The sequence below is a fragment of the Panicum virgatum genome, chromosome 3K (genome assembly GCF_016808335.1).
Source record: "Panicum virgatum strain AP13 chromosome 3K, P.virgatum_v5, whole genome shotgun sequence".
Classification (NCBI taxonomy): Eukaryota; Viridiplantae; Streptophyta; class Magnoliopsida; order Poales; family Poaceae; genus Panicum; species Panicum virgatum.
The window spans coordinates 22,411,008-22,438,232 of NC_053138.1; the positions used below are offsets into that span (position 1 = coordinate 22,411,008).

Consider the following 27,225-nt stretch of genomic DNA (forward strand, 5'->3'; position numbering starts at 1 on the left):
CGGCGTGTTGCGTAGAGCACTTTCCCATCGACAATTCTTTATGGGATGATCTCCCCCCCCCCCCCCCCCTTCCCTTCCCCCGCTAGAATCTGGATGGCGACATGTCCCTTAGATTGTTCTGAAGATGAGAAGAATCGATCGGCCGTTCCGCGGCTTGGAATTGTTTTATTTAGTACACGTCCACCTTGTCATTTCTATACGTTTTAGACTTTTTGTTAGTCGAGGAGATTCCCAGGTCGAAGAATTGCCAAACCAAGAGCGGCAGGGACTTGTGTTGGAGAAGAGGCAGTCTGATGGAAGAAGATGATGGTGGGATTTGCATACTTGCAGCAAGCGCCGCATCTTCTCGGAATCTGCTGCTTGCTTACTTGCTTGTCTCGACTTGTCGAGTCGCTGCTCGCTGGTGGCAACGGCTGGTACACTAGCTCTGACAATCCAGACTGACTATGGCCCTCCATCACGTTGAACCGAGTTAGGCAATGGGCGAGCGAGCGTACGGTGTGGCAAAGCCTAGGCGGTTTCTTGGAAAGAGCTTGTACATTGCCGGGTTTATGTCAGTCCACGTCAAACTTATCAGCGTTATGCTGGGTTTATGGCCTCTCTTATGAACTCTAAGACATCCTCTGCTCCAGCCATTACTCTAGTAGTATAATCGACTTTTTTTGATAATTAAGGGATTTATTCATTTCAAGCGCAAGTGACAGAATTATGGGACTTCAATATCAGAATGACCGTGCTGCCGAATTCTTGAGACAACTACTACTACGTAGTAGGCACGGTACCGCGCTAGTCCAAATTCCAAAGCATTATCATGGTCGTGGTAATCAATTCGAGTTGTAGTTAATCCCAACTGGTATTGTCCGCTAAATACTGATCGATGATTCCTCTCTAGCTATCACCGCCAGAGAATTTTCTGAACCCAACTTGATCATCCAACGCCAATCCTGTATGCTTGCAACAGGTGGAGCACATGAACGGCCGTGGCAAACAGCCGGAGACCAGACCAGTATCAGAATAACACTACTAGTATTCTGCATGCAACTATGCAGATGCAGATGAGCAGATCACACAAGGCGACCAAGTGCACCGGAACACTATCCGGAGCTCAAATGATGGGAGGCATGTCCACCATCATGCAACATTGCTGGATTACGAAAGGCATCAAGTTGAGATAAATTTATTCTGGTGCCACAATAAAGTAATCAATTTCAAGCTTGCCTCCTGGATCTGGCAAGGTGAATCTAGAGGGTAACGTCAGTGCTTTAGATGGTATCTGGGGAACAGGAATTACCAGATTAATACGGCGGCGATCCATGAAATTGATTATGCATCAAATCAACCAAGCCTCAAGACAGTGTTGCATTAGGTATCTCCTTCAAACGTCTTGAAAGCTTAATAGAAATCCAGAAGGCAACCTTCCGATTACTGGGATGGAGTTAAATGAACAGTCAAATGGAAACCATCTGCAATGCTGATAGTGTGTTTGTTGCTCCAGATGCTGCAGCAGGAGGAACCACTATACATAGGCACACCAGCTTCTCTAAACAGAGAAGAGCATGTCTGAAATCAATGTGCATGCCTCGTACAATGAAAATGTCAAAACTTGACCTTATATTATACAAATAACAACCCATGAAAATGTTATATAACAGGCTTAGATATGTGTAGAATACACACAATTGCAAATGAATATGTCAGCCATGGATAGAAGATCTGAACAATCAAGTGATTATCCATTCTTTTTGAAAAAAGTCCAAACAAATTTACCCAAATAGAATTAATCTACCATTTATGTTAGTAATAACTCAGTAACACTCTCTAAGTAATAAGTGTTTGCAAATGCAAGTCTACAACTGCAGTTCTTTCAGAGAAATAAAGAATAGAACTTGACACATCATTTTTGTTTGTCAAATATAGGTCTCCATCTTTAACAGCAATACAATAAGAGAATAGGCAGGTTGATTTTGATTAGTTACAATTACTGTGTTACTCATTTCAAAACAATGACATTTGACAACACACAAACCTGTGCCCATAAATGCTCAACTGTCAGCAACATGTTGAATTCTATAATTTTGAACTACCAACTATTTGGCAGAGCACATAGTTTTCCATATCTGTGCAGAAGCCAGTTCTGGCTTCGATCACCACTGCTCCAGATCGATGACAATGTTGGCAACAAAAATGTAAAGATTTCCTGGAAGAAAAGATATAATTTAAAGAATGGAATTTTACTAAAAAGAGGGTCCTGAGTCTTGACATACCTGAAGTCTACTGGAAGAAGCTACAACTGCATGACACCCAGAAACTACAGCACAACAATGATTGAAACCACACAGAAAAATGTTCTTCGAAAACTTTCAGAGAACGAGTATTCTCCTCATGTTTGACAAATATCTATTCTTGTACATCACCCTTCAGTGAAGAGAATAGTTTCACTTGTACTGTACAAAATCAATGCCACCCTTATCTTTTTACAACACCACCTACAGTCTAGACTAAAGTCAACCAATGTCAAGTGACAAGCGTGCCCTCAATTTGCCTTCAATAAAATTAAGTTGGCTTGAAATCAATGAATCAAGAATATGTGGTTGATATTATAGGTCTACCATATTCAACTTCACATGGGCGCCATCAACTGTATACTTCCAGTGCCAGGTTCCACTCTCCATTAGTTCCTTGCTTATAGGTTCCAATTTAACAAGAAAACCTGATGACAACAATAAATTCATTCAGGAAACTATGCATGATACAAGTTATTAGTAGGAAAAAAAATAAAGTTAGAAGTGAACTTTTAGATAGGATTTTTTGAAAAAACAATTTGATGCACTACTAAACCTACATAATTTTTTATGCATATTTTTCATGACCCTTCTGGAATATAGATACAGTTACTCTTATTATAAAATTAAAAAAGTCATATCATTTGCATGTAATAGCACAAATATAATGATATACACTTCAGAACACATATTTTAACTACAATGGATTGAACTATATTAAAGTGGAGGACAAGGGTAACTATATTGAGAAAAGGTTTCCTCACTCATTAACTAGTAATAAACTATTTACTATTCCCTCCGTTCCAAAATTGTAGATCATTTTGGCTTTTCTAGATACATAAACATAGCGTATATCTAGGTGCATAACAAATGCTATGTATCTATAAAAGCCAAAACGACCTATAATTTGGAATGGAGTACAAACGAGCACGTAAAGCATCATAGGATACAGCTAACAAAAACCTGCTGTGTCCTGAACGATGCACATTCTCTGACCATCAGGAACTTCAAATACATGGTTACCCTGATAGAACAAGGCGGTCAGAAAATAAGACAAGAACAATGAATTGTGAACAATTGCGCTGTTTATTAATAATTGCACCTTCAAGACTACATCTTTTGCCTCAAATTCTGCATTTCCATGAAGAATAATCTTTATAGATTCTGATCTCTCAACGTCATGCTTCCAATAGACATTACTAGGAGAAATCCAGTTGATCCCTTCATTCACAATTTTGACATTTTGCAATCTGCATCTCCCACAGCTTTCAACAAAAGTTGCATTAAAACTCCATACTTATTGGATATATGTTTATAGCAACTATGTTTATAAGTGGGATGCTACCTGACACCATAGTGCAGTATCTGTTCACCATTTTTGTTCTTCTTGGTTGAACCCATGATGTTATCAGCTAGAATAATAAGGCTTCCGTCCAGCTTAAGAATTTAACATATAAACTTAGTTTGGTACAAAATACAAATGGGCAAAGCAGATGCAAAATTATCTTTTTGATTGTTACCTCAACATCTTTCCATAAGAATTCTGCAACCTCTATTTGCAACTCTGAACCTTTAGAAACAGAGCCACCTATGAACTGCGTGGAGGAAAAGTTGGGTGACCACGAAGAGTAGATAAGGTAAAGTATGGCATTTTTGTTTTATGCGTACCAGATAGAAGGAATATGTCATTATGTTTTATGCGTATCAGATTAGGAACATGTCATTATGTCATGGCAACGGCACCCAACAGAAGAATGCTGCTTAATTGATAGGGATTGAGATGTTGTGGTATTATGTGTTCTATCCCAAACAACAGATTATCACTTTTTTACAGAAACTTCGGTACGTGTGAGCTAAACGCAGATTAAAGAGTATATCATGACATGTGTCAAGAACTGTCACATGACAGCTAACTGTTCTGCTCAAAGTTCGTGAGAGACAGCAAGCAGTTGCATTGCCAATCTTCTTGTTGTTGCCAAAACTATACAAGCAAAGCGGGCTATAAAGAAAATAAGTTTGCCCTTCTAAATTGTGCTTGACCGGTTGCATCTCAAAGACATGTCTCATGTAGAATAAATTATTTAATAATGGAGAGAAGAAAGCTACAGGTCCTATGTTTACCCATTTAATGCTAGTCTGCTAAAGGAGCATACCTTTTGCTGTATGATGTCCCAAAATGGGCCTAAAGCAGGATGAAGAAATATGAGAAATGGTGGTCCAGAATGCAAATACTCGCTGTTGTCTTTGACCTGTTTGCAATGATTTAAATAAATTATAAGGTAACCCAGAAAATGTCTCGCAACTAAAAAATATTTAAATAAATTATGAGAAAGATAGATGATCAAATACCTATGACTATGGGTAATATCTTATGGAACACTACCTCATGTTAAATGTGAAATAAACTGGTAGAAACTAGGTAAGCAAGGCGTGGAAGGACATTTACCATGGGAACATCTATGCTGCATCTAGAAAGGAGGTCATGAGCATTACGCATAATGTCAAGGAGTGAACCCTCTGGAGTCTGTAGAGCAAGCAGAGTGCATATTACGAAAAATGAGTCAGAAAAGACTTTTCAGCTGTTAAGTTGCTACATATGAACATAATGGTCCCAAAAGGATCTTAAATTAATATTGCGATGCTATTATAAGCACAGTTTTTTTAGTGGTAACTGGATCTATCAACACAATGTGTCTCCAGAAGAAATTAGGTGAGTCTGCAGTTCTTTATATCTAAGAAAAATGGGCTGAGCTATCCAACTTGGATGCAGAATGAATGTCGTTCCAGTAAGGCAATAAGGCCTGCCTGGTAGACCACTTGATGCCATCAAACTCATTTAAGTCAAGAGCAGCATATCACACCGCATGCATAGCATACGCATTACTGAGTGCTGAGTGCTGACCTACTCAATACTGAACACAGGAACACTAAGTAACTAAGAACACAAGATCAAACTTTACTTTTACAGTCTGTAAAAAGCAAGTTTGTGTGATTCACTGGTTTGAACTTGTACTCTATTTAGAGATTAGCACCAGATTTCCAGACAAATTATCAATGTACACCAACACAGGGATGTCTAAAAAAAAGATTTATCATAATTATATTAAAAATAATGTAACTGTGTAAGCACCCCGCCCCCCCTCCCCCCTAGAAATAAATCAATTTAAAATTAGAAGTTACAACAAGTCAGGTAGAAGGCCAGCATCTCTAATCTGCAGTTCTGCAGGGGATAGGATAGCATGTGATTTATGCATTGGAACACAGAGCAAGAAATATTAACCTGGTGCAATGACCTGTCTTCTGATTTCAGCTTCCTTTTAGCTGATGAAGTGACTCTTTTCCTTTCATTGTACACAATGAAAGTGTCAAGCTCACCTGTTAAATAGGAAAAGCTTAAGCACAAAAATAACAAAGGGAACAAGTAGTTGCGCAGATAAATCAACAAATTGGTTAGCAAACTTGTAACTACTTACATACTTTCTATTCCTTTGCCGCATCTGTAGTTATACATGTTCACAAAATTATCTGCAATATTTTGCATTGTGCACTCTAACCTGCCTCCAGCAGCGCTGTCACAAACAAAAATTAATTTTAAAATAATAAGTTGTAGAGTAATAACAAAATAAGCTCTTTAAAAGGAAGAACAAGTAAGATCGTAATAACTGATCAGAATTATATATATCTGCCAATTTATGCCCACCCACAAGTCAAACATCTTACGCAAGCAAGCTGTAATTAATATTCAGCACATGCAATAACAAATAAGGTCTACACTATGCATCATTAAGCAGAAGCATGTTTCGGAATATTCCAACCTGTCAGATCTACAGTGATTTAAGCAACGATTTATTGCAGATTCCTTGAATATCTGAAGCAGGTAAGGCATGATCATCAAAATTGTGCAATCAAGAACTTTGAATCTGTTAAACAAGTTCTTTGAATCTGTATAGGCTAACAGTAGTTGTGCATGGCAAGACACAAGACCCTGACATGTTCAGGAAAATGTGAATAGGTTCCCGTAAACTGCACGCATTATAAAGCAAATAAGTTAAGCAGTTGATCTACGCCAAACAATCAACAACCATGGTTGGTTTTGGATTGTACAATGTGTGAAATTATCTTATGTCTCAAGGCCGAAAGGCAGAAGAGCACAAGGATGAGGAACACTGACAATGGCTATGGTTACTGGTGAGTGTGGTGCTGCGGTGAGTGGTTGCCAAAACGGGTTGTGTTGCTCTGCTTGGTTTGGGTGCATGTTAAGGGCCTAAGGGGTATATCTATAATTTGCCAAATATAAGCCATAGCTAACCTCAGCACAATTGTTAAACTATTGCAGGTTTTCTTGCTCCTTCACATCAATCTTAAAGCATTATAAAATGATTTTAGGTCAAAACAATAATATAAGTCTTCTATAAATAAAATAAATGATGCAGCAACATGTTAATAAGTAGCCATGCTGACTTCACAAATTGTCGTGTAATAAGTCTAAGCCTAAGCATGTAGTACCAAAAACTCAATGGTTGCCAGTGGGCATATAAAAAGGTGGGAAGTTTAAGGTCATGTAATGGAAAGTACCTACACTCAAAGCCCAGATGGTCCACATAAGATACTGCCTTTTTTAAATTCAGCACCATCCCTGGTAAGCAACTAGCATTTTTGCAGGATCCAACTTCCTCTACTGCTTGCAGATCAACATAGAGAATGTTTGTATTTGCTGGATAGCTAACCTGCGAACTAAATTTTGAGAATAGTTGATAACATAATCGATAAGATATTGCCAATATCAAATTATTGATATCTAAAGAGGAAAAAAATCGATGTTAAAATACATCTGTAGTTCTCTGCATCCAACCAAAGTGACTGAACTGAAGCAGTTATTTTTCAGAAAGGGAAGAAACACAAAAAGAAAAATTATAAAAGTGCAATTATCAGCAACAATAGCAACAAATGATTGCAATTTACATTTTGTAGCTTCAACAAAAAAAATGAAGGAAGGTATGGCTGGGAATAGATTGACTTGATTAGGGTGCAAAGCACTAGTACAAGTACATATAGACAAGGATGCCGAGGAATATGGAAATATCCTATCTAGGGGATCCTTGCCTATCCTAACCAATCGAGGAAATCCCGCTGGGGTGGGGGGGGGGGGGCACCTAGACAGGTGCGGCGCCCAACCCTAAAGGCCAACACGGCCAGCTAACCAAGGCCCATGGGCCAGCCTATACACCTTGCTAGCACGCCCCCGCAGTCTGATCGTCGGCACCGCGGACGTTCAGACTGGACCTGAACTCCGAGAATACTGAAGACGGAAGCCCCTTGGTGAAGATGTCGGCATACTGTGACGATGTTGGAACATGCATGACGCGGACATCACCAACAGCAACACGCTCCCGCACGAAGTGAAGATCAATCTCAATGTGTTTGGTGCGTTGATGCTGGACCGGGTTGGAGGACATGTAGACGGCGCTGATGTTGTCACAATAGACCAAAGAAGCACGCCGAGGAGGTGCATGAAGCTCGAGGAGAAGTTGGCGCAACCAGGTGGCTTCGGCAATGCCATTAGCCACAGCACGATACTCTGCCTCTACGCTGGATCTGGACACTGTGTTCTGTCGCTTCGACGGCCAGGAAACCAGGTTGTCCCCGAGGAAAACCGCATAACCCGATGTGGATTTGAGAGTATCTGGACAGCCTGCCCAATCGGCGTCAGAGTACACAGTCAGCTCACCCTGCGAAGGCGGCCGGAGAAGGAGTCCTAGGTGCAGTGTGCCTCGAATGTAGCGCAGGATACGCTTCAAGGCAGCAAGGTGCGGCTCACGCGGATCATGCATGTGCAAGCAAACCTGCTGAACGGCATAAGCAATGTCCGGCCTGGTGAAGGTGAGGTACTGCAGGGCACCGATGAGACTCCGGAAGTCAGAGGCATCCGGAACAGGTGGACCATCAGCCGCCAGCTTGGGGTTGGTGTCCACCGGAGTAGAGCAAGGCTTGCACTCGGCCATACCCGCGTGGTCCAGGGTGTCAAGCATGTACTGCCGCTGAGAGAGAAGAAGTCCAGAACCACATCGCTGTACGTGCATCCCCAAGAAGTGATGAAGTTCACCTAGATCCTTCATGCTGAACTCCTGCTGCAAGGCCTGAATGGTGCGCTGGAGAATAGCTGGTGAGGAGGCTGTGAGGACGATATCATCAACATATAGGAGCAAGTAGATGGTGTCGGTGCCGTGGCGGTAGACAAACAGAGAGGTGTCTGACTTGGCCTCGACGAATCCCAAACTGAGAAGGTATGCTGCGAAGCGACTGTACCATGCTCGGGGAGCCTGCTTCAACCCGTAGAGAGATCTGTTGAGCTGACAAACGAAATCAGGGTGTGCAGGGTCCTCAAAACCAGCGGGCTGAGCACAATAGACTGTCTCTGAGAGCGTGCCGTGGAGGAAGGCGTTCTTGACGTCGAGCTGGTGAATGGGCCACCATCGAGAGAGCGCTAGGGATAGAACAGTGCGGACTGTTGCTGGCTTCACCACAGGGTTGAATGTCTCATCAAAATCCACACCTGGCCGCTGAGTGAATCCACGCAGAACCCAGCGAGCCTTGTACCGTTCCAGGGAACCGTCAGCTTGGAGCTTGTGCTTGAAGATCTATTTGCCGATGACCACATTAGCACGCGGTGGCCGAGGAACCAGATCCCAGGTTTGATTCCGCAGGAGGGCAGCATGCTCTTCTTCCATAGCCGCCCGCCAATTGGGGTCGGCGAGGGCACTACGGAAGGTCTTCGGGACGGGAGACAAGGGGCCGCGGTGAAGAGCGTGTTAGGTTTCATGCACCAACCAGATGAACCCAAAAGCTTAAGCTATTGGGAAGAGGTGGGCAATCCACTAATACTTCACAACACTTCCACTCACATGCAGCCGGAATAAGGCGCAAATGTGGAAATAAAAGGAGCGGAGGACTTAAAAGATGCCTCTACCAAGACTCGAACTCGAGACCTCTGGCTTTGATACCATATTAGGTTTCATGCACCAACCAGATGAACCCAAAAATTTAAAGGGAGGAGGACTTAAAAGATACCTCTACCAAGACTCGAACTCGAGACCTCTGGCTTTGATACCATGTTAGATTTCATGCACCAACCAGATGAACCCAAAAGCTTAAAGGGAGCGGAGGACTTAAAAGATGCATCTACCAAGACTCGAACTCGAGACTTCTGGCTTTGATACCATGTTAGGTTTCATGTGCATGAAACCTAACAGAGCGCAAGCTGCCGGAAGCCGAGTTTCGCACGAGTAACCATGCGATGCTCGTTAACGACGGGAACCACCGGCACGGCTCCCTTGGGCAGGGGAGGGGCGCCGGTGCTGACGGGGAGCAGTGGAGCAGCCCGGCCTCGCCGCGAGTAGACACGGTCGTAGGGCTGCACCGGTGGGAGGGGACGCACCGCCTGGTGGTCCGGGCCAGGTGCAGGCGATGTGCCTGCTGGGGTGGCCGGACTGCGTGGGGCGAAGCCAGGCGGGACCGTCGAGGCCGCACGTGGCAGTGCGAGGGAGGCGTCGAGGGCCGCACGTGGCAGTGCGGGGGAGGCGCCGGGGGCCGCACGTGGCAGTGCGGCGGAGGCGCCAGGGGCCGCACGTGGCAGTGCGGGGGAGAGTGCTCCAGGGGCCGCACATGGCAGTGCGGTGGTCGACATGCCGACGGACGCCGGCGCCAGGGGTGGCGGCACCTGGGGCGGCGGTCCGGCGGGGAGAACCGGTGGAGTTCCTGCAGAAAGAGAGGTTTGTGACGGTCCTATTGGAAGCGGCACAAAGTCAGTGAAATCCTCCAAAAAATCATATGCGTGAGTGGTGGGAGGGGGGGACGTCAGCTCAGCGAAAGGGAAACTGGACTCGTCGAACACCACGTGTCTCGAGATGATGACACGGTTGGATGAGGTGTCAAGGCAGCGGTACCCTTTATGATGAGCTGAATACCCAAGAAAGACGCAAGGGAGGGAGCGGGGCGCTAGCTTATGACCGGCAGTGGCTGTCATATTGGGGTAGCACCGGCAACCAAAGACGCGGAGATGGTCATAGGACGGTGGCGAGCCGTATAGAGCCATGTGAGGCGTGGACATGTCCAGCGTCTTGGTCGGGAGGAGGTTGAGGAGATGTGTGGCGGTGGACAGGGCCTCGACCCAGTAGGAGGGCGGCAAACTTTCCTGGAACAGGAGCGAGCGAAGGATGTTGTTGGTGGAACGAATAATCCGCTCAGCTCGACCGTTCTGAGGCGAAGTGTAGGGGCATGACATGCGCAAGTGTGTGCCGCGGGTGAGGAAGAAGGTTCAGGTGCTGGAGTTGTCAAACTCGCGCCCATTGTCGCACTGCACGGCTTTAATAGTGGCACCGAACTGTGTAGTCACATAAGAGAAGAAGTTAGCAAGGGTGTCATACGTGTCAGACTTGAGACGTAGGGGAAACGTCCACAAATAATGTGAGCAGTCATCAAGAATTACCAAATAATATTTGTAACCAGAAACACTAATGACGGAAGAGGTCCACAGGCCACAATGAATAAGATCAAACTTGTTTGACGCTCGGGACGTCGACACCCAAAAGGGAAGACGAGTCACGAGTGTGGCGCCCGAGTTGACACGCATGACAAATAGAGGGGCTAACATCTTTATTACATGACGGTAGCATAGAAGCTAATTTGGCCAGGGCCTCCTGACCAGGGTGACCCAAACGGCGGTGCCATAGAGTGGAAGTGGAGCCGGCGGCTAGGGCGGTGGCAGCAGCAGGAAGATGAAGTGGATATAGGGGCCCGGAGCTATTGCACCTGACGATCACGTTCTGAGTCCCGAGATCCTTCACAGAACAACCAGAGGGGTCAAATTCCACTCAGCAGTTGTTGTTAGAGGTAAACTGGCGAACAGATATAAGATTCTTAATAAGTTTTGGAGAAACAAGAACATTATTAAGATGCAGGGGACTGCCAGGTATGCTGTGCCAGTGGAGGTGACGGGAAGTAAAGATCCATCACCGACAACAATTGCTGAAGGAAAAGGGTACCGCAGGGGAAAACTATGTGAAGGAGTACGAGAATCAGATGTCATGTGAGAGGTAGCACCTGAGTCGAAGTACCACTCGTGCTGCTGCGGCTGGTTCAGCGTCATCGTGCTGAACGTAGAGGCGAGGGATTGCTGATCCCAGGACGGCAGCCCGGCGACCGGGTTGCAGAACCCTGGAGAGCCAGCCCACTGGCCGGTGGGCTGAGGAGGGGGGGGCAGGCACAGGCTGAAGAGTCTGGAGGGCTTGCGCCTGCGCCTACGCCTGGGCCGCCTACCAGGCCTGAAGCTGCTGGAGCTGAGCCTGTTGGGCCTGATGGGCGAGGAAGGCCTGGGGAGCAGTGGGCGCGGCCTGCTGGGGACGTGGGCCGGACCACAGCTGGATGACCCCAACCCACGGATTGTGGAGAGTGGGCCACGGGACCACGCTGCTGGCGGCCTGTGGACCAGCGCCAGTGCCACCGTTGCCGCTGGCGCCGCCGCTGGAGCCGCCGGATTTGGGCTGGCGGTTGTTGCGCCTGCCGGAGCGGCAAGTCCTGGAGGAGCTGCCGCCAGACCCGCCCCCGGAGCCGCTGGGGCGCTGCTGCGGGGCGGGCGCAGAGGAGCCGCCGGCGCCCGCAGCGAGGAGGGTGGTGGAGGGGTCGGGGTCGGAGGCGCCCAGGGTGATCTCGAGCAGGAGGTCGTTCTTGGCCTCCAGGAACGTGGGGAAGGGACGCCCACGGTGGATGTGGCGGCCGATGGTGGTGTACTTGGCATTGAGGCCGCAGATGATGTTGAGGACGAGGGTCCGATCGGAGACGAGCTCGCCGAGGTTGCCCAGCTGATCGGCCATGGTCTTGAGGCGCCTGCAATAATCTGCAATGGGGAGATCACCTTGCTTGAAGCCGCGAAATTGGGCATCAAGGAGGAGGGCTCGCGTCTCCCTGTTGTCGAGGAACTGGGACTCGACAGCAGTCCAGACGGAGCGGGCGGAGGCGTCGGGCATCATCACAGTTTCGACGAGGTCGTTGGAGTCTTGGAGATCGTCCCGTAGATCCAGGACCGGACAACGCAATCCATGCGTGCCCAGTCAGGGTAGGCAGCCGGTGGATCGGCGAGGAGGACGTGGTCCTGCAAGGAGAACTTGCCGACGGTGAGCAAGAACTGCTCGCGCCACCGGGTGTAGTTGCCGGCGGCGACGTCGAGGACAACGGGAACGAGGCTCCGGATGTTCTGAACCGCGACAGCCTGAGCGTGCAGGTTCAGAACGGTGGTTGCTTCATGGAGCAGCATGGCGTCGTGGACGTCAGAGGGCGCGTGGACAGATTTGTCGTCGTCCTCGTCCTGCGGCGGTGGGGGTGGGGGGGGTGGATCGGCGGCATCGGCTACTGCACGCTCCTTGGCAGCAAGGAGCGCCTGGCGAAGGCGCTCGGCAGCAGCGTCGCGCTCCTTGGCCGCCGCGTCGGCGAGCTGCTCGGCCTCGGCGGCGCGAGCAAGGGCATCAGCCCGGGCCTTGGCGCGGGCAGCCTGGCATTCCTCCTCCGTCTTGGGGAAGGAAGGGGCTGGAGGGCCCCCAACCATGGCTGCTGCGACGGTGATCGTCGGAGCAGGGGTAGGCGCGGCGGGCGGGCGGCGCGCGCTAGGTGGAGCGGAAGCGAGGTCGGGGAGGAACCCAATCTCTTGATACCATGAAGGAAGGTATGGCTGGGAATAGATTGAATTGATTAGGGTGCAAAGCACTAGTACAAGTACATATAGGCAATGATGCCGAGGAATATGGAAATATCCTATCTAAGGGATCCTTGCCTATCCTAACCAATCGAGGGAAATCCCGAGGGGGGGGGGGCGCACCTAAACAGGTGCGGCGCCCAACCCTAAAGGCCAACACGGCCAGCTAACCAAGGCCCATGGGCCAGCCTATACACCTTGCTAACAAAAAAGAGTATTAAATTTGGCTTGACAGGCCACTCAACTTTTCTGGTGCACTCCAAGTGGTATTTTGCTACGGCTACATAATCATTATTTCCCCATAACAGTGTACACTTGCATTTCCACTATCACTAAGTCAAGACTAAGATTACATGATTTTTATTTCTGCGTGGAATGATCCAAAGAAACATTACCTGCCAGTTACTGTAGGTTCTGGAATGCCGTATTTTTCAAACTCCGTGTACTCAATACAAGTGATACCATATGACCATAGTCCCTCAAGGTTTTGTTTCTCAATAAGGACGTTCACCCCTTCAGTAGCACCCGGTCTTCGCTCACAAGATGCAAAACCTAATTTCTGAAGAACGATATGTCAGAACTCAAGAAGTTAAAAAAAATAATGCAATAAAAGAATTTTACTGTGCAAAATTAAGCACTGTATTTCAGAATAATATCAGCAACTGATGAAGCCATCTCAGAATAGGATAATACTTGTCCAACGTTTATTTTACCTTATTGCATCGAAGGCCTATTCCTGCCAATGCCATCATGGTCAAATCAGTAGCAGCAACAACATTGCTGGAAATAACAAACAATATCCACAGTTATTACCCTTCAAAATAATTTACCAATTGACACCAGAAAAAATATTTCATTCTTAATACAAACCTGACTTGGCGTACAGTTGCACCTTTTCTGCCACGCTGTTGTAACCATTGGAATATACCTCTGTCATATGCAAGTTTCCAAATAGCACCATGACCACCAGGTTTACCAACAGGGAAAAGTGATTTGCTGATTAACCATTTACCATCCTCAGCACTGACTACAGGTACCAAAGGCTACAAAAACCATTCAAGAAATCTCATTAGAGCTATATAAAACTCCTGGGCAGTTTGAGTAAATTTAGATTTTATGGGATGCAAAGGAACATTCTGTGGAATGGATATCACCGAAGGTCCCCAGTTACATATACCTGTTCAAACAACCGGAAATTATCACGGCCTCTGCCAAACCAATCAAGTTTTTCAAATATCGCAATTATGTGCTCATGGTTATTCTTCACAGAACTTGTCATGATTGCAACAGGGGTTATGCATTGACCTCCAAAGATCTTGAAGTGGAGAAACTCTCTAGCCTGTCAAACAAAGTAGCACTCCACATAGTTAAATAACTGCCTATAGAGCTTTACAGCCAATCTAAGCCTTTATCAACATAAGTAGTCCAAAAATACCATGACAATTTCACAAACCGAAAAGTAACTGAAAAAAAAAACTAAATGCTACAGTTCTCTCTCCTAAAAAGGGACAGGATCAAAATCCGCAAAAACAGGTGTTACAGTAGAAAAAAAGCATCAATGTACATTGTATGTTGGTGTCATCAGTTGGTAAACAGTATACTATATGAAAAAAAAGTTTCATATGAAGAATGAAAGTACCTGCAGATCCCGTATCAGCTTTTCTAATAGAGATCTCCCACAGTAAGGAAGCAATGCAGCTGGAAGGGATTCGCCAGTATCTGAGTCCACTAAACCAAGGCGATCTCCCGCACCACCAATCGGATAAATTTCACCCAGTTCTGGCAAACCCTAAAAAAGATCATATTTCAGTTTGTACCTTATGAGAGAATACAAATGTGTTAAGTAATCTGCATTCGAAATAAGAATATCAAAGCTAGTACAAATAAGTAATGGTATCCTTATCATCAACTTTAAGTTAATGTGGTAAATGAAATAACCTCGATTCCCCACAAAGCTGCTTGAGATGCATACTCTGTATCCTCCAATAGATTGAGTCCACTGGGAACATGGAAATCAACAAACTTGTCTTTGCTAGGTCGGTGCTTGCGGTCCTTTGATGCTGAAAGGAGCTCCAATGCCATAATTTGATAGCTGAAGCGAATAGAAGGAATGTCAATTCTATTAGTTGATATAACTGTCAGATAAATGGAACGGCCCGAGCATGACAAGTTAGGGCCATCAGGTTACTGCTAATCAAAATGTGTTCCAAGGCTTGTTAATTCAAAACACGAGCCAACCTTAGCTCATAAAAAGTTGTTAATACTTTACGGTTACTAACTTCCAGTTTCAGCATGGACCACATTTGGCAACTTGTGCAACTTCGTCGTTTACCAAGTCTCCAACTCCAGCAATGCATCCAAACAAGCAGTGCTCACCCGATGATGCCCCCAATGCAGTCGTAGAACTCCTCGATGTCGCCGAGGAACTTGAGCAGCCTCCGGAGCGCCTCCATCTCCCCGCTCCCCTTCTCGGCACCCGCCACTCCCTCGGAGCTCCACTTCCCGACCAAACCGGCCAGGCTATACAGCGCCTCCCGCAGCGCGCTCCCGCCGCTGGCCCCGTTGCGGTGGTGGTGCTCGTGATGGCCGCAGCCGTACCATTCGAGCTCGTCTCCGAGCACGTGCTCCTGCCCCGCCGCAACGAGGCATTTCAGCAGGAGCGCCTCCCGGGGCTCGAGCGCGCCCAGAACCCCGCGGCTGGGCTCCTCGCCGAAGAACGCCGCGACCCGGGGCTCGGCGTCGAGCGCGCCGAGCTTGTCCCCGAGCGTGCGCGCCGCGCGGAGCCGCGCGCGGGCGGCGGAGAGGCGGGCGATCTCCTCGGCGAGCGCCGGGTCCCCGCGCGGCTGCGGGTGGTGCTCGGGGGAGTGCGCGGGGCCGGGGTCGCGCTCGAGCGGCGGCACGGTGGAGACGCGCTGCGAGCGCGAGGGCGGCGAAGGGGACGGCGACGGGAGCGCGGAGAGGAGCCGGCTGCGCCCGCCTCGGCATCGCGGGGCGCGCGGGGAGAAGAGCGGCGCCGCGTGGAGGCGCGGGCGCAGGTGCGCGGGCGGAGATGGGGGAGGGGGCTGCGCGCGAGAGGCCATGATGTGGTGGTGGCGGTGGAAGAGCGGGGAGGGAAACGGGCGGGCCGGCGGGTAGAGCCGTAGAGGCGAGGGAGCGGGAGGGGGGAGAGGGGATAAGAGCGCGCCGCGAGAGCGACTGCATTAGCCCGAACAACCTAACATTTGCCTAAAAATCATCATCTTTTATCTTTTATAGTCTGTTAAGAAATTGCACAGCGTTCTTTCTGAATTCCTTGAGTCGGTAAATAAATTGGACGAATATGGAAACAAGATATGGAGAATTTTTTGGTCTTAAACAGCCAATGTTCCGGTTTCCCCAAGGAGTTAATAGCATGGCAAACAATTTGTCTGCGTTATCTGCTCGTTCTTTCGATGACAAGCAATTTTGAGCTGGCAAGACTCTCGTAGGTTGCTCGAAAGTCAAACCGATCCTTTTCCTTTACTTCTCTCTGTTGCGAAACAATCTTACTAGGGATGGACACTATACACAGTTATCTATTTCACCGAACCAAAGTTACAGACGGAGCTAGAAGCCTAGAAGAGATGAGAAAAACATCGAGCTTACTTCGTACTCTCTCTGGTTTCTGTCAGGACTCAGGAACTTCGGTTCAAACTGTAAAAACAAGGGTAGCTCCGAAAGCAGGAAACGCTGGGCACCTGAGCTGAACCGCCTCGCGCGTTTTCGTCCCAATTCAGACGGGACTCCCAAGTCTCCGACCAATCCGGTGTCCCAATGCGCGCGGCGTGCCTGCCTAACCTGTAACCTCCTGCCTCTCCCGGGACCCGCGGACTATATAAAGTCACCCGATGCCTTGCCCCGTGAGCCCACACCAAGCCCATCGACCTCGCCCCGCACCGCCGCACGTAGCCATGGCGCGAGCCATAGCCGCCGTCGCGTTCCTCCTCGTCGCGCTCCTCGCCGCCTCGCCTCCGGCCGCTGCCGCCGCCGGCCAGCACGACATCCCGGCCGTGTTCGCGTTCGGGGGACTCCACGCTGGACCCGGGCAACAACAACGGCATGCCCACGCTGGTGCGCGCGGACCACGCGCCCTACGGCCGCGACTTCCCGGGCGGCGCGGCCACGGGCCGGTTCTCGGACGGCAAGCTCATCACCGACTACATCGTGGAGTCGCTCGGCATCAAGGACCTCCTCCCGGCGAACCACGACCCCGCCGTCACCGTCGAGGAGCAGGCCACGGGGGTGAGCTTCGCGTCGGGCGGGTCCGGCCTCGACGACCTGACCGCGCAGACCGCCCTGGTGTCCACGTTCGGCTCCCAGATCGTCGACTTCCAGATCCTCCTCCGCAGGATCGGCGCGCCCAGAGCCAACGAGATCGCCAACAAGTCGCTCTACGTCATCTCCGCCGGCACCAACGACGTCACCATGAACTACTTCATCCTGCAGGTCCGGACCGGGAGCTTCCCCACCTTCGGCCAGTACAGCGACTACCTCATCGGCAGGCTCCAGGGTTACATTCAGGTGCGTAGGATGATTGATCAACTGATCGATCTAATCTTTAATTGAGCTAATCAGTTGATCGATTCGACACTATGAGATTGATGCTGCCTTGCTTCATGCTAATTGTCAAGTACTAATTACTAGTAATTAACAATGCAGACCCTGTACGACCTGGGAGCTCGTAACTTCATGGTGGCCGGGCTGCCGCCGGTGGGGTGCCTCCCGGTGACCAAGACCCTCAATTCGGGCGCCGGAGAATGCATCGCCGAGCAGAACGCGGCGGCGGAGAGCTACAACGCGGCGCTGCAGCAGGCGCTGGCCAAGCTGGAGGCCGCCTCCCCCGGCGCGACGCTGGCGTACGTGGACGTGTACACCCCGCTCATGGACATGGTGACGCACCCCCAGAAATACGGTGAGCCATAGCAGATCAGACGGTCAATACACAGCTATATATATAGCCTGGCCAAACCGCCACACGCATGGAGGCACCTGCTGATCTCTATCCTTTTTGCCGTGTGGCTTTGCGTCGTCGCAGGTTTGACGCAGACGGAGCAGGGCTGCTGCGGGGACGGGCTGCCGGCGATGGGGGTGCTGTGCACCACCCTGCTGCCGCAGTGCCTGTCGCCGGCGCAGTACATGTTCTTCGACTCGGTGCACCCGACGCAGACCACCTACAAGGCGCTCGCCGACCACGTCGTCCAGTCTCACATCCCCAAGTTCATCAAGTGAAATAGTAGTCAGGGTTATTAGATGTAGGTTGGGTTTTGTAAGAACTGGCATTGTATAGATTGGCGATTTAGTTATAGATCAGGTCTGTTAGCTAGTCAGGACATACTCCCTCCGTTCCAAATTATAAGTCATTCTAAGAATTTTGGAGAGATAAAGTTTTTCAAGTTTGACCAAATTTATATGACAAAATAATAACATTTATGATACCAATTAAGTATCATTAGATTCTTTGTTAGCTATATTTTCATAGTGCGCCTATTTGATGTCATAAATCTTTATATTTCTCTCTATATTTTTGGTCAAACTTTGAGATGGTTTGACTCTCCAAGATTCTTGGAATGACTTATAATTAGAAACGGATGGAGTACATGTTTTCCAGACTGAACAGATGGTCACGAATGTTTGCATATGGAAGTTTGTTAATTTTAGAGTCATTTATTCGAAGGAGCTCTAAGTTGATGGCTTTGGAATAACATAGCATTTACTCGCTTGGTTACACAAATGTTACTACTAAAAATTCAACAGCAAAAACATAGAATATCCAATAGAGTCACAAATAAGTATGTAGTGTGATGGAGAAGAGAGTACGCATGAAGGCTTAGGTAAGCGGTTTGAATTCCGATTTACGCAGGTTAGCAGGAATATTTTTTATTTTGCTGTTTTCAAGTTTTTTTTCTAATTTTTTTTCATGTTCTGAAAATGATTTGTAGGGAGGCGGAGCCCTTACAATTCGATTTGTAGGGGCGGATGAGCCCTATAAATTAATTTTTAGTTGCTCTTTTCTAAAAATATGTTTTTACCCGTCTCTATTTTTTTTTGCAGTAGTGAGATCTAATTTGTCTAGAGATACAGAAAATATTGCTAGACATAGAACAACTTGATGAAAAAAAGCAAAATAGCCGAATTCATCCCTGAGCTATCGTACTTGGCTCAATTTCATCCATCAACTATGAAAGTGTCCAATTCAGTTTTTAAACTATCCAAGTTGACCCAATTTCGTCTATTTGATGACGTGGCACGCAACGTTGACTTGCATCGTCACCGTCTAATCAGTTTAGGTTTTTCAACTCCTATTGAAATGATCATTTTGCCCATCCTCATTTTGAACAGACCACAACAGCATCTTGTTTTCAACAGGCCAGTAGGCATAGACTAGACCAGTTAGAGTCATCTCGTTTTGAACAGATCTGTTGGCATAAATGAGATGCGGCTGGTCTGTTCAAAACGTGGGCGGGGTAAAATGGTTATTCAATAGAAGTTGAAACCCAAAGATGACTGGGCGGCGACGAGGCGAGCCAACGTGGCGGACGAAGTTGGTCCAATTTGGATAGTTTAGGGACTGAAATAGATGTTTTTATAGTTGAGGGACGAAATTGAGCCAAGCACAAGAATTTAGGAACGAATTCGACTATTTTCTCGAACAAAAAAAATGCTTGTGAAACTAAAGGAATGTGTTGCAGATTTGGGACGTGCTATCGACAAGGAGGTGGTGAAGATGGTGTCTTCAGCAAGCGACCCATCCAAGGTGGCGAGGCAGGTGATCCGAGCATGGCGGCGTAAGTACCCAATGTCCATGGTGGACGACTGCGCGGTGGTGTGCCTCTTCTTGAACCCGAGGGTGGCCTCTCCCGACGAGAAGGCACCTGAGGCCGTGTCGTCGTTCAGCAAGATTGTGACTTGTGAGCGGCCGTGGGCGTTGATGCGTCGGAGTCGGAGGGGACGACGGCGGTGTGGAGAGCCCTGGAGTTTGTGGCGCGGGCGAACTCGGTGATGAGGCTGCCGCGGATGGGGCGCGTATGTAGTCAATTAGCTTAGCTGCTCACTCCCTCTCCACCTCTTCTTCCTAAATCTATATACGCAACAACTTGGCATCGATAATATGTTCAGGCCGGCTTCTTGCCTGCCGTGATTCCCCTTAAAAAACCGATCATCATCATCAGCAGCAGCAGCAGCAGCACAAAGTTGTGACCAAGTCACCAAGCATCAAGCATCAAGCAACAAGCATGAATTTGCATCATCCCTTGTTCAGACGTCAAAATTCAGTCCAATTCACGGCGGCCTTCAACTGCACTGCAACAACACATGCTGTCTTCTAATTAACTCTATTATGTTGGACCGATAACAATATTCAATCTCTCTGCTCCATTTAAGCGGTGTTGGAGCATCCACAGCTAAAAATAGGGAGCCTCTCCTGCCTCTCATTGTTATGTCCTTGAGTCTCTCGCAGCCACAACACAGTGATTGATGCGCACCGCATGCAGAGGCAGAAGAAGAAGCAGAATCAGAGCTCCCCATTATTGCCTCCCCTGAAACAGGAAGAGAGCAAAGCCAAGAAATAAGCAAATGGAAGGGATGATCAATGGCGCTGCCTAGCTAGCCTACCCGGCCACCACATCACTTAGCAGCACTAGCATCCATTCCAAACCCTTCTAAGCATCATCTTATATTCATAATCAGAGGAGGAAAGGAATTGAACTGAAGTGAATTCAAGGAAGGAGCCAGATAAAAAAATATATAAAAAAACTAGGGAAAGTAAGTGATGGCCGAGGTTGCCAACCTCTCATCGGGCTCTCTTGAGCCGACGGTGAAGCCGCTGGCGGCGGCGTGCTACGACAACAACCTCGTCAACTCGCAGGGCATGTTCCTGGGCGACCAGCCCCTGCGCTTCTCCCTCCCGCTCCTCCTCGTCCAGGTCTCCCTCATCCTCGTCCTCTCCGCCGTCGCCAACCTCGTGCTCCGCCGCCTCGGCCAGTCCCGCTTCGTCACCCACATGCTCGTCGGCGTCCTCCTCGGGCCCACCGTGCTGGGCCGCAGCGAGTCCTTCCGCGGCGTCCTCTTCTCCGAGCGCGGCACCTACATCCTGGAGAGCGTCTCCCTCGTCGCCCTCATCCTCTTCCTCTTCTCCATGGGCGTCAAGACCGACCTCAGCCTCCTCCGCCGCCCCAGCGGCCGCGCCGTCGCCGTCGGCATCACCGGATCCCTCGTCCCGCTCGCCGTCACGCTCCCCGTCTTCCACGCCCTCCAGCCGTCGCTCCCCGAGGACCTGCGCGGCTCCTCCCTCATAACCGAGCTCGCCGTCCGCCTGTCGCTGTCGTCGTTCCCCGTCATCGCCGACGCGCTCTCCGACCTCGACCTCCTCAACACCGACCTCGGCCGCATCGCGCTCACCGCCTCGCTCATCACCGACGTCACCTCCTGGTTCCTCCGCGCCTGCTCCGCCGCCGTCTTCCTCATCTCCGAGGCCAAGTCGCCGGCCTTCACGGCGCAGATCCTCGCCTCCTTCGTTGCCTTCGTGCTCTTCGTCGGCTTCGTCGCGCGTCCCGCCGGGCGCTACATCGCCTACAAGCGCACCCCGGCGGGGGCGCTGCTCTCCGAGGGGTCCTTCGTGGTGGTGGTCATCGCCGCGCTGCTGTCGGCGCTGGTCACGGACGCCATCGGGTTCAAGTACATGATCGGGCCCATGATGCTGGGGCTGGCGCTCCCCGGCGGCATGCCCATCGGCGCCACCATGACGGAGCGCCTCGACTCCTTCTTCATCGCGCTCTTCCTGCCCGTCTACATGGCGCTCTCCGGCTACCGCACCGACCTGGCGGAGCTCACCAAGGAGGAGACCTCCGAGAAGTGGTGCGCGCTGGAGCTGTTCGTGGGGCTCTGCGTCTCCGGCAAGCTGGTGGGCTGCGTCGCGGCGGGGCTCTTCTTCGCCATGCCCTTCCGGGACGCCGCCGTTCTGGCGCTGATGCTCAACATCCGCGGCATCGTGGAGGTGGCGGCCATCAACAACTGGGGCGACACCATGAAGGCCACGGCGGAGCACTACAGCATCCTGACGCTGTCCATGGTGCTCATCACGGCGGTGTCCACGCCGCTCATCAAGCTGCTGTATGACCCGTCGGGGCAGTTCATGCGGGCCAAGCGCCGGACGCTCGAGGACCTGCGTCCCAGCGCCGACCTCCGCCTGCTCACCTGCCTCTACAGCGAGGACCACGCGGCGCCGCTGATCGACCTGCTGGAGGCGTCCGCGGGGGCCTCGCGGGAGAGCCCCGTCTCGCTCATCGTGCTCCACCTCACGGAGCTCGTCGGCCGCGCCGCCTCCGTGCTCAAGCCCCACCGCGCCGCGAGGAAGAACAGCTCATCCGGCGGCCCGACGCCGTCGGACCGGATCATGAACGCGTTCCGGCACCTGGAGCAGCAGGCGGCGCCGGGCGCCGTCACGGTGAGCCCCTACGTGGCGCAGGCGCCCTACAGCTCGATGCACCACGACGTGTGCTCGCTGGCGCACAGCCGCAAGGCCAACCTCATCCTGCTGCCCTTCCACAAGTCCTCCGACGGCGCGCGCAGCACCGCCAACAACTCCATCCGCTCCATCAACCGCGCCGTCCTGCAGTACGCGCCCTGCTCCGTCGCCATCCTCGTCGACCACGGCCTCGCCGCCGGTTCCGCCTGCGCCACCACCACCAACAGCCTCCTGCAGAGGGCCGCGCTCTACTTCCTCGGCGGGCCCGACGACCGCGAGGCGCTCGCGTACGCCGCGCGGATGCCGGACGCCGGGAACATGTCACTCACCGTCGTCAGGTTCAAGCTGCGCAACTGGGTGGGGATGGGCGGCAGCGACGAGGCCAGGGACGAGGAGGTGCTGCACCAGTTCTGGACCAGGCACCGGGACAACGACCGCGTCGTCTACGTGGAGAAGACGGTGGAGGACGCGGAGGGCACCGCCTCCGTCGTGCGCTCCATGAGCGAGAAGTTCGACCTGCTCATCGTCGGCCGCCGGGGCGGGGACGACAAGGACCTAGAGGGCTCGGCGGCGCTCACCAGCGGCCTCTCGGACTGGAGCGAGTTCCCAGAGCTGGGCGTGCTGGGCGACATGCTCGCCTCCGCCGAGTTCGCGTCAAGGGTCTCCATCCTCGTCATCCAGCAGCAGCCGATCAAGAACACCACCGCCTGTTAGAAATAAAGTACATTTTTCACTTGTGTTAATTAATTTTGACAAGAAAATTAATGTCTTTGCTCATAATTGCAACAAGCTAGTCGTATGTATACAACCAATAGTCATTGCGCAAGAACAATGACCATCTCTAAAATAGTGAAATCGATTGTTATCTCGAACAATAATTTCACTATTGGTTATCCTGGATATGAACTTGATGGCGGTGTGGCAGTCACTGCAAACTCGAGGTTTTTGGTCACAGTCTCCGTACGAGTTTTATGAACACAGTTATCTAGATTGATTGAGAATCAAGTAACTGTGTCAGAAGAGTTTCATGGTGATAAAACTTTTCTCATATTCCATAAAACTCCACCCTTCTCTTTTTGTCATGTCAATAAAATTGATGGTATTTAATATCATTAAACTCTCCATGAAACTTGAGACTGCCCTTGCGCTCTCGCCTAGTTCCGTGGTGACGCGTCCTCGTCGACGACGACGGCGAGCCACCTGGAAGTCGCCCGCCGACGCGGGCTGCCCCTGGTAGTCCGCGCGGCCGCAGCGTAGCCACCGTTGTCCGCAACCCGTCCGCGTTGCTACGGGTTCTTATCCGCTCGGAAAAATTATCTCCTTCCTCCTGGTTCATCTTTTCATGGTAATATTAGTTTTCAAATCTATATCCAGTAAAAATTTTGATGGGATATTTGAAAAATATATGTACATAATCAATCTTCGTGTCCAAGAAGCACACCTCCAAATAGGAGAACTGAACAAATGCAAAGAACAAAATTGACCTTGCCACAGGTAAATGAGAACAACAATACATTTATCTCTAAAATATCCAGTCAAACAATACATTTATCTCCTTAAGAGCATCTCCAAAAATTTGCCATATTCTACTTATAAAACTATTTGCCAAGTAAAAAAAATAATTCCTCTCCAATAGTTTGCTATTTTGGACTTGGCAAAATGAAAAAAAAACAATGCAATAGGCAGCATGCAAGCAGGAAGAAGACTTTATTTTCGTGGTCAGTACGCAGCATGCAAGCAGAAAGAGGATTTGCCAAGCTCTTTACCAAGTTGCGAAATATGCGCGGTGAGGGAGGGTTTTTGCAAATTGTCATATTTTGCCAAGTCGTTTGACAAACTGTTGGAGGGGTGTTTTAAGCGTTTTTGTCAAAAATCAAGGATGCCAACTCCATTTGCCAAACTTTTGGAGATACTCTAACAACAAAGAGAACAAAGATGGTTTTTCTTAACAACAAAGAGAACAAGCAATACATTTATTTCCAAAATATCCAGTTAAATATTTTTAGAAATATTCAAGCACTTTAACCTCTTCCGCCTAGACACTTTTAGCCCATTACTCAATTATTTGACCAATTAATTAAGGGAAGCAAATATAATCCTTCCCTAATAGGCAAAGAAAACAGAGTGAGATCCTATTTTGTTAGTTATAGCAAAAAAATATTAGAATTACAATTTATGTGCATAATTGAAATTACAGTCATTTTTTTTGCGAAACACAGGACAGACACAGACCCCCATATACGCGCACACACACTCAATTCTATGAATACGCGCACACATCTTTACTTCTCTGAGTATCTTCGAGAGACCAAGCCAGCAGATTCTCGAGCTTAACGAAGTCACCATATACGTCTTGCTGTTGACACCATAAAAAAATATAGACATTTTATTATCACAGAAGAACTCGACTTGAGTGCGTACATGCATCAGCATGATCTTATTTCCATGCGAAAAAATTCCAGTGGGCATATAGTCATTCATGCGCGTCCTCGCTAAAAAAAATAGTACGTTGCTGTCGCGTGAATAAAGAGCATGCTCAGGCTACATGATTCATTGATTCTCAAATGCAACTTAGACTTTTGAACATAGTTACCATATAATGAAGTTATTTTTTGCTGAAGATTATTGCCATTTTGATGAAGTTGTTTTTTGTTCCAAATAACTCCAAGTTCTCTTTTTTTTTCATTTTGAAGGGCTTACATATGAACTGATAATCTCTCAAATATGAGCACAAAACATCTCATGTGATCGAAAGTACTTAGTACAACATCTTAATGCCGTCACGTCCTACAATCTACAACCGTCGCATTGACACCTCGCGAGCTCAAAGCAACACAAGAAGCAGAGCCGCCAGCACGGCCGCCGTCCCCGCAGCCACCGCTGCGGCCGCCGGCGCGCCCGACCCGACGACCTGCACGCTGAAGTTGCACTTGCCCCGCGACGCGTCCTCGTCTACGACGACGGCGAGCCCCTGGAAATCACACGCCGACTCGGCCTGTCCCTGCGCCTGGTAGTACGCGTTGAACGCGTACGAGGCGTTCCCGCGCGCGTCCAGCGCGCCGCCGCAGCTGCACCCGTACCCCAGCGCCGTGCAGTCGGCGCGGCCGCACGCGTAGCCGACGTTGTCCGCGACTCGGGCCGCGGCGCCGTCGCCGGCGTCCGGGTTCAGCACGCACCACCGCCGGGGCAGGTACTCGACGCCCCTGGCCGGGACGGGCATCGCGGGGCGCCCGCCGCCGCCGCGGAGGGCGAGGGGGAACTTGGGCCGGCCGTCGAAGGTGAAGAGGCCCCAGTGGCGCTCGAAGTTGCCCGGTGCCACGCTCTTGGCGTCCTCGTCGATGAGCCCGAACAGGTACGCCTCGATGCGCGCGCCGGGCCGGAGCGGCGTGCCCTTCCTCGCCGCGAGGCGCCGGAGCAGCCCCGCGTAGAACCGCTCCGCCAGCGCCGGCGTGGCGTGCCGGTCGCCGTCCGTCGGCCAGCCGACCTCGCCGATCATGACCGGCAGGTGGCCGAACCCGACCCTCTTCAGCGCCGACACCAGGGTGTCGAAGTTGGCGTCGAAGACGTTGGTGTAGGTGACCCGGCCGTCGACCACCGGCTTCGCCTTGCCGGCGCCGTCGAAGAAGGCGTAGTCGAGCGGGAAGTCGTCGTTCCCGTACAGGCTGAGGAACGGGTAGATGTTGACCGTCAGCGGCGCGCCGCTGCGGCTGAGGAAGCGCACCATCTCGGCCATGACCCCGGCCACGTCGGCGCGGAACCTCCCCGCCGACGGCACCGGGTCGCCCGGCGGCGAATCGTACACGTCCGCGTTCACGGGGACCGTCGCCTTGACCCTGCCGCCGTGGCCGGCCTCGTCGAGCGCGCGCTGGATGTTTCGCAGCGCCGGCACGGTGACGCGGTCGAACGAGCCGTTGTACGCCCGGAGGAACGGCTCGTTGCCCACGGCCACGAACCTGATGTCGACGCCGCCGTCGAAGGCGTACCTGGTGACGTTCTCCTTCACCCACTCCCTGGCGCGGTCGTAGTCGGCGACGGCGGCGAGCAGGTCGTTGGGCACGGCGACCATCGTCTCGATGCCCGTCCCGGCGAGCCCCGCCATGGTCCGCTCGTCGGCGTCGAAGATCTTCACCTTCCGGAACCCGTTGTCCGCGAGCAGCCGCGCCACCACCTTGGGCGGCAGCCGTCGCGTCGACATCGTGCCCCAGTTCACCCCGAGCGCGTCCGCCGCCATCGCCGCCGCCGCGACGAGAACCGAAGCGAGAACGCAGCGGAACGCCGCCATTGGAGACCCTCGCGCTCGTCTCCCACAGCCGGGGAAGAAACGCCCGGATCCGGCGGGCTTAAAAGGGAGGGATCGGCCAGCGCCGACCGGCCGGCCGGCACCATAACGCAAGGGTACTGTTACGAAGTGAATGGATGCTGGCTTCACTTTCTGCGGGTGGAACAACCGCGTCTAGCTGCTTTAGCAAAGCGGATCGCCGCTGGAGCATTCAATGGCGGCGCACGGTGGCGGAAATGATTGCCGGGGGAGGTTGGGGACGATGGAGTAGAGGGAGGCCGGCGGTGTCCGTGTGAGGTGGCCGGCTGAGCACGACTGATGTCTGATGAGGGGGGTGGAGGCGGTTTTGGGGGTCAGAGGCAGCGACCAATTGTAATGGAAAATTTTCATGATAAGACAATTATGTTTCTGCGTTGCTATGCACAAATTGATATAAATA

General features: G+C 50.5%; 3 protein-coding genes and 1 pseudogene across 6 annotated transcripts; 2 read left to right on the plus strand and 2 right to left on the minus strand.

Moving 5' to 3' along the window:
• Positions 1–2,322: 2,322 nt before the first annotated feature.
• LOC120698400 (UTP--glucose-1-phosphate uridylyltransferase 3, chloroplastic-like) lies at positions 2,323–16,156 on the minus strand. Of its 4 annotated transcripts, XM_039981975.1 has the most exons (18): positions 15,403–16,154; positions 14,965–15,118; positions 14,666–14,815; positions 14,204–14,365; positions 13,897–14,069; positions 13,740–13,806; positions 13,422–13,585; positions 6,858–7,016; positions 5,760–5,851; positions 5,563–5,657; positions 4,729–4,806; positions 4,436–4,531; positions 3,803–3,877; positions 3,628–3,719; positions 3,385–3,547; positions 3,246–3,306; positions 2,610–2,710; positions 2,323–2,493 (listed from the first exon to the last, which is right to left on the minus strand). In XM_039981975.1, exons 1-18 carry the CDS (start codon positions 16,104–16,106, stop codon positions 2,467–2,469), a joined length of 2,613 nt encoding a protein of 870 aa, XP_039837909.1. In that variant the 5' UTR covers positions 16,107–16,154; the 3' UTR covers positions 2,323–2,466. The 4 variants fall into 4 exon arrangements, 3 of the variants coding, with proteins under 3 accessions (XP_039837909.1, XP_039837911.1, XP_039837910.1); XM_039981977.1 differs by lacking the exon at positions 6,858–7,016 and having other exon boundaries at positions 2,326–2,493; positions 15,403–16,156; XM_039981976.1 differs by having other exon boundaries at positions 2,326–2,710; positions 15,403–16,153.
• Positions 16,157–16,955: 799 nt separating this feature from the next.
• On the plus strand, positions 16,956–18,373 carry LOC120701329 (annotated as a pseudogene).
• A 2,467-nt stretch (positions 18,374–20,840) lies between these two features.
• Positions 20,841–23,322, plus strand: LOC120701330 (cation/H(+) antiporter 15-like). Its single transcript, XM_039985431.1, has one exon. It carries the CDS (start codon positions 20,912–20,914, stop codon positions 23,219–23,221), a length of 2,310 nt encoding a protein of 769 aa, XP_039841365.1. The 5' UTR covers positions 20,841–20,911; the 3' UTR covers positions 23,222–23,322.
• Positions 23,323–25,203: 1,881 nt separating this feature from the next.
• Positions 25,204–27,066, minus strand: LOC120698401 (glucan endo-1,3-beta-glucosidase 8-like). The gene has a single exon (XM_039981978.1). It carries the CDS (start codon positions 26,787–26,789, stop codon positions 25,332–25,334), a length of 1,458 nt encoding a protein of 485 aa, XP_039837912.1. The 5' UTR covers positions 26,790–27,066; the 3' UTR covers positions 25,204–25,331.
• Positions 27,067–27,225: the final 159 nt, after the last annotated feature.

Coding starts and splice junctions, on each gene's coding strand:
- LOC120698400 (XM_039981975.1), bottom strand. CDS start 16,106: ATGGCCTCTCGCGCGCAGCCCCCTCCCCCATCTCCGCCCGCGCACCTG. Junction 3,878..4,435: donor GGGACATCATACAGCAAAAG/GTATGCTCCTTT, acceptor TCCTCCACGCAG/TTCATAGGTGGCTCTGTTTC. Junction 2,494..2,609: donor CCCATGTGAAGTTGAATATG/GTAGACCTATAA, acceptor ACTTTAGTCTAG/ACTGTAGGTGGTGTTGTAAA.
- LOC120701330 (XM_039985431.1), top strand. CDS start 20,912: ATGTTCCTGGGCGACCAGCCCCTGCGCTTCTCCCTCCCGCTCCTCCTC.
- LOC120698401 (XM_039981978.1), bottom strand. CDS start 26,789: ATGGCGGCGTTCCGCTGCGTTCTCGCTTCGGTTCTCGTCGCGGCGGCG.